General features: G+C 39.5%; 2 protein-coding genes across 3 annotated transcripts; both read left to right on the plus strand.

Moving 5' to 3' along the window:
- The first annotated feature begins 52 nt into the window (after positions 1–52).
- LOC134883344 (transmembrane protein 82-like) lies at positions 53–2,806 on the plus strand. Its single transcript, XM_063911664.1, has 6 exons — positions 53–269; positions 360–432; positions 513–705; positions 1,150–1,567; positions 1,869–2,053; positions 2,213–2,806. Exons 1-6 carry the CDS (start codon positions 197–199, stop codon positions 2,237–2,239), a joined length of 969 nt encoding a protein of 322 aa, XP_063767734.1. The 5' UTR covers positions 53–196; the 3' UTR covers positions 2,240–2,806.
- Positions 2,807–4,426: 1,620 nt separating this feature from the next.
- On the plus strand, positions 4,427–9,039 carry fblim1 (filamin binding LIM protein 1). 2 transcript variants are annotated; one of them, XM_063911911.1, is made up of 9 exons: positions 4,427–4,880; positions 5,256–5,625; positions 6,121–6,176; positions 6,207–6,272; positions 6,722–6,815; positions 6,908–7,077; positions 7,360–7,538; positions 7,768–7,888; positions 7,989–9,039. In XM_063911911.1, exons 2-9 carry the CDS (start codon positions 5,280–5,282, stop codon positions 8,097–8,099), a joined length of 1,143 nt encoding a protein of 380 aa, XP_063767981.1. In that variant the 5' UTR covers positions 4,427–4,880; positions 5,256–5,279; the 3' UTR covers positions 8,100–9,039. The 2 variants fall into 2 exon arrangements, with proteins under 2 accessions (XP_063767981.1, XP_063767980.1); XM_063911910.1 differs by having other exon boundaries at positions 4,437–4,880; positions 6,121–6,272; positions 7,989–9,036.
- Positions 9,040–10,026: the final 987 nt, after the last annotated feature.

The following is a 10,026-nucleotide window of genomic DNA, read 5'->3' on the forward strand; positions in this document are numbered from 1 at the left end:
ACAAACTCCAATCACATTTGACCTTTGGACCTTAAACATGGAGCTCTCTAAGGGAAGGAAATAAAGGCAGCATGAAAGTTTGGCTCACAGCATTAACTGACTTGTAGTTTCTGTTCAGGTTTTTAGATTGAAAAGTATGGGTGAGAGATCATAGCATTGTCCGTCCTTGTTAAGATTTTACAAGGAAACCATAAAAATGTTTTTTCCCTTCTCCTGGATTTTTGAATGGTTTATTTTAGATTCAAACCCAGTAGACTGTTTCTTTCAAGGTGAGTTCATTGTCTATATGTTTAGTCTTTGTATAAAGTATTTTCTTTGGATACTTTTTTCATATCTGTGGTTTTATTTATGCTTCAAAGGTATTGTGGGTGCCTGTGGTATAGCAGTGCTATGCAACTTGATTAGGGTCTACAACTTTATTCAAACATGCAGGTGAGTTCTTTCTTTAAAATGGGAGGAAATATTCTATTATATTCAGTGTATGTGTTGTCTAATCATCCCCATCCACACAGTGATTCTGGGACTGAAACTGAAAGCAAACAGAGCTCATCCTCATCTGGTACTGTTCTGAGAGGAAAGTGGACCACATCTCTCCAGTTCTGGTCCCTGACGGTCCTCCTGTCTCTGGTGGGATCGAGGGTTTCCTCTCTGATCGTGCTGGAGTTTTCTCTCAGAGCTGTTTCTACCTGGGCAACAGCAAGACTGGTGAGTGTCCCAAACTCATGAACAGATAACGCATTGATTTAGACTTGTTATGTGTACTGTACATCTGTTTGTCTTCTTCCGGTTAGGCGACATGACACTATAAATTGCCATAACAATAAAATAGTGTATCATATATATTTTTGTTGTATTGTTTCTTTGAAAAATAGTTTATGTCTATGTTCAAAAAGTTTCTCTGTCTTTTTTGTTGATTTTGCACTACGGTTTTAAGATAAAATAGTTTTACATTAAGAATTGAACAAAATAAGGCTTCACCACATGTTTAGTTCATCTGTATTGATTGAATAACCAGAAAACCTGCTTTATCCTGATATATATTGTTTTTGAAATATGAAATTATGCCCTAACCCAGTGTTCAACATATAGATATTTCCAAAGCTAATCTAACCTATTTTCATCCCCACTCTTAAACCAATGTGAACTCAGGATGCTGATGGCAGAGGCATAGATCTGCTCCTGATCCAGAGCCAGTTCACTTTGGGTTGTGGGCTCTCCTGTGCTCTGGGATTCCTCCATCAGGGGGCTCCACACAGCTCGCTCAGCCTGTTTCTGGCAGCTGCTCTCAGCTGGGCACTGGCAAGTGTCAGCCACAGTCTGTGGAGCCATGTGGCCAGACTCTACCCACTTCATAGCACAGAGCATCACTGTGGGAAGTGCATCACCCTCCTGGCCTCCGGACACACCATACTGGCTTCGCTGCAAAGAGCGGTTGTCTTGGTCTTTGCTCTAGCAGCTGTGGCTTCCACCGCTACGGTTTATGACCACTTCCTGTCCCAGAAGGATGCACTAAAGTTTTGGACTCCATTGACGCTCTGCTACTCCATCCTGGTGGTCTACATTCAAGGTAATTGTCTGGCCTTGTACTGAGGTCGTGAAAATGGTCTTTAGGAGGACTTCTCAAGGGAGAAATGTTATTTTAAAATGAGATAAGATAACCTTGTTTAATATTGTTCATTTCTAACAGCAGGCCATAGGGGATGCACCTGGAAATGGGACCACTAAAACAATAAATATGAAATTAGGCCATAAAATACCAATAGGCTAGAAACGGGCCAATTGTATAATGGGAAAAACACAACCCATACCTCAGATAATAGTTCACATTATTAAACTGTTAAATATATTTTGTTGTTCATTTTGCACAGAGGATCAGCAGCGTAAGCCTGGCGCAGAGGCTCTGTTTCACACTGTGGTGCTGCGGCTGGGAGCCCTACTGGTGCTAATGCTGACCGTGGGCAACTGGTCAGATGTGCTCCACGTCCTCATCACCTTTCTGGGTGAAGCGGTCAGCCTGCTGCCCTCTCAGGATCTGCTGAAAGCCGTGCTACAGGTCTGTGTGAATCAACTCTTCACTCAGTGATTTGACATATTTGATGTTCCCTTTTTGGACTGCAATTTATAGATGATAACTATTTCTGTAATGAAGAACGGTTGGGCCAATTTTGAGAAATCTGAAAATGACATTTATTTTGTTATGCTTCACTTTCAGGAAGAAGAATACGCACGCTTGAGATAATATGAACTGAGCTTCAATCACAAAACAAAGGAACGTAGGATGGACACATCATCAGATGACAGTTGATGGAGCACCCAAAACCTACCTTTAAAACCGGACACTACCTCACATTTCTATTAGTCCTAATAACCCTGTATACAAAATAAAAATAGTCATTGATTTCATGACAGATGCAAGAGGAGGAATTTATAATTATGCACCATTTAGCTGCTGCTTTTCAGAATGAACTTGAAGATTTCTGTTATTATTGATCCTTTTGTTTTGTAAAAAGGGATGGTCAAGCTGCTTATTAAATATAATGTATTGCATATTATGTTTTTTATAGTAACAGCACAATTGTACCAAACACAAAAGTACTTAAAAAAGGTTTTTGATAAGAACTAAGATGAGCAGAAAGCTGATGAAATGTCCACACTGTAAACAGATAAGACCTCCACCGCCTTCCTCGTGTTTGATGGTGCCACGGTTCATATGACGGCATATGTAAAGTACAGTGTGTGGGGCAGAGTAACAAAAAGCAGATCTTCCTAACTGTGAGTCTGAGTCAGGGATGGTATTTAAAATGCTGTAACTGAAGTAGCTTTTTTTTTTTTTACATATTAATTATACTTATTAAGTATATTAGATCTTTAAAACAACAACTTCACAATTTTTGAAAACATGTGACCTCATTTATAAATAATATCTCAAAAAACATTTAAATCATCAGGGTGTCATTTGGTACCAATAGTCAAATTACACCCACAAAAGGGACAGTCTACTAATATTCCACATGATATAAATGAGTCGTCATCATAAGGGTTATGATGCATAATTCTAAATTATATCCTGTGCCTTTGAGGGAACATTGCAAAGTGTGTTTTGGAGGGGAGAAGTCTTATGAAAGACGCTTTTTGGAGAATTGGTTTATGGAGATAGACCCTTAGAAGGGACTATATGGCACATTATGTCAGCCTCCAGCCTCTCAACATTTCCCCATACAAGTACTCCAATGTATGTTACTCAAAGCAGCCATCATACTCTCACTTGTGGTGTTTGGGTAAACTAACAGTGTTCTCCTTGAGAAGTATTTTTCTACCCCTGCAGATGTTTACAATCAGGAAATCAACATCAACAACATGCAATCATCATTGTTTTTATATCAACTGGGCCTCTTCCTGTTGGTTTCTCTTCATTTCCCTTCATTATGTGCACATTGTTCTCACAAAACTAGACAGAAAACTCCGGATTCAACTGTAAAATTATTTTGGGATCTTGAAAATAATAAGGAAAGTGAATTGAAAACTAATCCTGTAGAAGCATTGAAGAGTTTCAGGGGGTTTAATGAGGATCTTGGCTGTTGGGGGGGGGGCGGAGCGTGGAGATCTGGGGATTGTGTCATCGGTAGGCATGCTCCCTCCTGCAGCCGTGACATCACCGCAGCATTCCTTTCCACAGAGCAGGAACAACAGAGACCCCCATCACTCCCCTCATCCCGTCTCCTGTTAACCCCCTCTCTCACACTCATGCCTCACTCTTCTTCCACTCTGACCCACATCGATCAGTTTTATTCTCACTCCATCCTCCCGTTTGAGTGTAGAGGGTCTGCCTCAGGAAACTCACCCAAATACTTGTTGATCGGCAGACCTGATATGTTGCTCTGGTGGAGGGCAGCAAACACAACAAAGCAGCTTTTTCATAGCTCTCACAGACATCACTCAATGCCTCCCCCCCCCCCCCCCCCCATCCTCTCCTAATACACCAATATCTCCTCCTGCACAAAGCCCTGATTCATTGCACTGTAATGGTGCTGCTGCTCCTATACAGCCACCTTCAACCACGAAAGCTCCACCAGGAAAGAACGATGAAGCCCCCCACATATTATCAGACATTTGTGGGGCACAAATGGAAGCAATGCCATGTGACACTGATAGTGAGTCAAGGCTTAAGTGATATAATGTAGTGGGGGAAGGGAAGAAGGAAAGAGGGAGAAGAAAAAAGGAGGCAGACTCAATGAGGGAGGTCGGGAAAATAAAGCTGACAGAACAATAAGGCAGAGCTGCACAGGAGAGAGAAAGAGGACAGTGTGAGATAGGGAGTTGCTGGAAAAGGCAGGTACAGTCACATCCTGCTGGCATGCACAAAGATAAAGGAGTGGGAGGTGGCTGGTGCCTATCTACAGGCAAAAACCTTATGAGATACTCTATGATACTGTATATTGCATTGTAAAACAGTCTGACTGTGTGTTTTTGTTGGATTGCCTAACTGTGGCATGACTCTCTTTGTGTGTTTTTGTGCATGTGTGTGTGTCTGTGTGTGTGTGTGTTTCTGTTTGTGTTTGTGTGAGCCTGCCAAGTTTTCATAGTGCATGAATGTGTCATGTTTTTTACTGCACTTTGCTCAACATTAACTGTTCACCTTTTACGGTCGGGAGGGAGGAGGTATTGTCATTCAGCCAGAGAAGGAGGAGGGGTCGGTGGACGAGAGAGTTGGAGGGAGGTGCAGAAGGAAAAGGAGTGGCCTTCTGCTGATAGTCGCCCGAGGAAAGCCTTCTCTCAGTGGCAGCTTACAGGAGGGAAAACAAACCAGAAGTTCTGAGATACAGAGCAGGGAAGAGAAAGAAGAAAAGACAGAACTGTCTTCAAGCCACATTTTCTCCCAGGTATGTAAGGGCAGCTTACAGACAGAGTGAGTGGGTTTTAAGAAAACAGTTGATTCAGGTTTGTGCTTTCTGCCTGTAAAACCATTCATTTGGGGTAATGAGAGCTCCAAGTGTGTGAGTTTACCTCTCTGAAGTGAGAGTGAGTGCTGTGTGCTCCAACAAAGTTTACTGAGAGGGTGTGTACAATTAGATTCAATCTTATTAAGATGATAGAGACACAATGACATGGCCATCATTGGTATGCTGTTTTTCTTGCATTTCAAGGTATCTAAAAACAAACAAGTAATGTGTTGAGTCTGTGAAGATTTCTGTAGGACCAGTAAACCTTAAATATTGCAATCGATGTACATAATAATTGTTCTGTCCTCCTTTTAGGCTGTATGTGGGTTTTATACTGTCATGGCCTCAGCAGCTCCATCCAAAAGGATGGTGTCCTCTGTCTTCATCACTCTTGCGCCTCCTCATCGAGCCACCGTGACACCACAGCAGCCCGTCCTCAAAGCTCACACCGCCCCGGCCAGAGACAAGCCTCACACTGCTGTACGAGTCAGCCAGAGTGACAACATCCCCGTCAGTAGACTTAAGAAAGAGGAAAACTCACAGTCTGAGTCTGAGGGCAGTGTGGACAGCAAAGGCCAGACTCGTCAGGAGGCCTCGGTCAGAGCTTCAGACCCCCAGAGCCCCAAACCTGCCCAACCTGAAACCAGCAGAGGAAAGATTCAAGGAGACGACAGAGGGGCTGCAGGTATTCAATGCATTTTTATATCTTGGATTCAATGGTAACTACCTGTTAGTTGGACCTGTGCTTTCAAAATCTCAGAACCCATCAGTAACAACTCATGGCAGCAACAGACAGTATCCCTGGTTCTGTTTATTAAGTTTTAAATTGTCCATTAATCATCTGACAAGGTTATAAAAATGAAATGCTAAAAATCATAACTCTTTCTCACACTTAAGTCGTGTCTCTGAGGTCAGATGCTACAGATGCTACATGCAGACATAAACTCATAAGCATCTTTTTGTCCCTCCATTTTATTTCGTCTATTTCTTTCTCCTCTAATTATTTTTCTAAATCACTTTTTTGGTTGGTGGCATTTTCTGTAAGTATGCCCATGTATATATACTGTATATATTTGTGTATTTTACTTTGGGATACATATAACAACTTTCCTTAGTTCTAACTTGAAAAAAAAAAGATTACATAAGGTTACAACAAATAATATTGTTTCTTGCCAATCAGTGCTCTTCCCTGCTCCTCCTCCTGCTGCTGCACTTCCCTCATCTCTGGGAACGTCGCTCTCTGAAGAATCTGCACCTCCACCACCACCTCCTGTACTGACGCCTCACTCCAGCTCTCTGACCCAAGCCCAGCAGCCCGTTTACAACAGAGAGGTATGCACACCTCTGTCACATCTGCGTCACTCAAATGTTCATGTCTACAGTACCACTATCATTAACTGTTAAAAACACACAATTTTCCTTTAAATCCTCCAGTGCTGAAGGGTAACAACTTTCAAAATAAGTGTTTAATGTGCATTGTTTTTAATGCGTAATCCAAACACAAAGAGTGATACTTAATAATAAATGTTTACTTCTTATTAATCTTATTTGTATACCCCAACTCTTGTAATTATAGTACCTCAAAAGGCATTTGTTGCTGATTTTACTCTACAACCTCCTTTACAGTTTGACCTCTAAGAGGTTATCTTTCCTTTACCTTTCTAGCATCAAACATGAACACTGTTTGTTATTATTTTTAAATCAAGCATTTTATAAATAGTGTCAACTCCTGCTTAAGTTTACAGTTCAGTTTTACATTAAGCATGCTCCTTTCATTTAAGGTGGAAACAAGCACACCATCTAGTGGGTTAAAACAAGATGAACTATCCCATGGGATCCAAAATAATGGGCAAGACACGAGCAGGGAGAGTAGAGGTAACATGATCTCTATTTACACACTCTTCCACTTTGACAATACACATATTATTATGACCCGCTTTGACATTTGATGTTTGTGTACTGTGCAGAGGTGTGTGGCTTCTGCAGGAAACCTGTGGCTCTATCTGAACCCGCAATAGAGGCCTTGAACAGGACGTACCATGATGGTTGCTTTCAGTGTAGATCTTGTCACATTCCCCTGGCTGGTAAACAGTATTACAACAAAGCAGGAATCCCCCTCTGTGAAGACTGCTACCAGGTAGATCAAAGTCACCACAAACTGCACTACAGGATTGATTGTTTTTGCATGCTTATATATACTTCTAATCATGCATGGTTTACGTTAATGCTAACTGTTCTCTTAAAACTGATCTGATGTTTTACATATTTGAGTAGGGGTGTTTCCATACCTTCCAAGTGGCTAGTGACATTAGAGTTGGCTTGCAAAGAATTGAAAATGATCCAACAGTAGAAAAAGTGTTTGATTATTTTTGTGTCATCCCAGAAATGTATTCCATTAACCATTTATTCTCTCTTTTAGGCTAGTCTGGAGCTTTGCTGGGCATGTGGGGAGGTTATCACAGATCATGTGATCCGTGCACTGGAACGAGCATACCATCTTTCTTGTTTTACCTGTGCAACGTGTAAACAGGAAATTGGGGAGCAAGCTTTTGCTCAGGGCGAAGTTGGGGAAGTGTATTGCCTCCAAGACTATTACAGGTAAGATGTTTAAAATTCTGTCAAGCATATCACATGACAACAATCATAACCACAATTCACAAAGAGGATTTGTGTAAAAAATAATCAATAAATTGCTGTTAAAGTTGTTATAATTATGTCGCCGTGTATTGATTACTTTAAATTGACTATGTGTTTGAAATGTGTTATGCAAATGAAGTTGCCTTGACTTGTCTAATATTCTTTTCTCTCTAAAACGTTGTCCATAAAGGAAGTATGCTCCAAAGTGTAACGCCTGTCACAAGCTAATCATTCCAAAAGAAGATGGTACTGACAGCTATAACGTTCAATGCCTGGGAAACTCATACCATGAGAACTGCTACAGGTGTGAGGTGGGAAAACACTGTATAGCAAACTGCACTGTACACAATGACCAGTATGCAAACACACATTAATCATCACCAGTGGATAAGTCTTTCTTATCGTCTGCAGGTGTGTGTCATCCAGCTCTCTCCTGAACCAAACGAACGTGGCTGCTACCCATTGGAGGGGAAGTTGCTCTGCAAAACTTGCCATCTGAACCTGGTTTCTGGCCAGCACTAACACTGGCCTTACAGCCGAGACAAACGAAAGATGTCACCAATCCAGGTTTAAAAAGAATTTTGCATGTGCATTTTACTCTGGATTGCAAATGTCACACATATTTTCCAACAAGGAAATATGTTTTTTTCCTTTCTTCTTTTACATTTTTTTAATTACAATATATCATGCTTTCTGAAAATCCTCCCTTTTCTTATTTTATACTTGATACATTTGCACTCAATAAAATACAAACTGCACCAAATATATTTATGCAACAGCCTTTACAAAAATGTACGGCGAGCATTATTTGAGTTTTTTTGTAAAAATCTTAATCAGTATAGGCCTACTGTTTCTCAATCACATTAACCCTTTGTATTAAAAAAGCTTTATAAAAGTAACCTAATATATTTTATCTAGAGGCAGGCTCCAACAACTCTAACATAATATTGGTAAATATACACATACACTTTCATTAAGGACAAAATGAGAAAAAATATAAACATTTAACTCACAAATGTTATATCTGTAGGGGAATTGACTATATGGATATTACACCTTGAATAAAATAAATTGTAGCAGATACAATAGCACACCTTAAAGCTATTATTATGGACCAACACTTAATGGTGCTTTTGATGTGACTTCATTCAGAACACAGGAAGATTTTTACCGGACCACATATTGTGTTTTGCCTCAATAGTAGGACTATTCACACTGAATTGATATTTCAAGGTTAAAGTCTGAATTAGATCCCAGCTGAAATGTTTCATTCATTATTTATGTTTTGTATATCAAAATAACATTTTTGTATAAATATATTTCTTTGAATCAGAAACATTCAATAAAACCATTTTCTGAAAAAAAGTTTTTTGTTTTCTGATCTTTAAAGTGAGCTTATATAACTTTTGAAATACAGTACGTTTTCTGTGAGCTTTTTTAACTTTTGAAAATAAAACTCAACCCCTTTAAAAAAAATGTATAGCCGGGATGTTGTCTGCAATATACTTGAGCCATTTCCCTGACTTTCAATCATTTCTTACCTTTCTCCTAATACATATCTATCTCTGGGTTTCAGCCTCGATGGAATACGTTTGAAAACACGTTTTGGTTCTTAAAATGTGTGATGCACATTATTCATCAGAAATCAGATATCAGAAATGTAATAATGAATGAATTAACTGGTCGGAAGATTTATATGTAGGCTGATCCTAGTTTTTCTGGTGTTCACAAACAATATAAAAAAATAAATAAAACATTGACTGGCGTTGCGCATATTAATAGTCCATCAGCAACTATTTGTCAATGTATAGGTTCAACATAAAGGAAAATGTTACATTTTTCAGAATCAGAATTAGTCCAGCAGCAGGGGAATTTACAACATTACAGCAAAAGGGACATACCAGGTAATTAAAAAAAAGCAGAAAATAATAAAGAGTAGCAAACATGTTAAATGTAGAGAAAACATAAGAAAATAATAATAAGGACAAATAAGTGCTCCTCCATGGCTTAAAATTAGTAGCAGCATTAAAATAGCTGAGCATATTTAGGTTTCATATATTAAAAAAGTTATTTTTTGCACATAAAAATGATTATTGAATAAAGTGAATATATTGCACATTACATGTTTATTGCACAACAGTCTGTATTGTTTGGAGGTATAGGCCTACCAGGGGACGTGGTGGTTGTAATCTGACTGTTGCAAAATCAAATAATAATATTTGGATGATAATGATATCAAATAATTAAATTGTTAGGCATGTATCCAACACAGGAGCGTTGATGATGGGATATCCGTGTATGTTATGTTACTGGTATTATGATCAAGAAGGTCGATTACCTTGCAGACAGCACCACGTGACAGCGGAGACAAGTCGCGGGCTCCAGTTTGTTCCATGTTGAAGAAATCGCGTGACGATTGTTGTTGTCTTTTCCGAAATTGTCGAGTACG

The sequence above is a fragment of the Eleginops maclovinus genome, chromosome 20, assembly GCF_036324505.1.
Source record: "Eleginops maclovinus isolate JMC-PN-2008 ecotype Puerto Natales chromosome 20, JC_Emac_rtc_rv5, whole genome shotgun sequence".
Taxonomy (NCBI): Eukaryota; Metazoa; Chordata; class Actinopteri; order Perciformes; family Eleginopidae; genus Eleginops; species Eleginops maclovinus.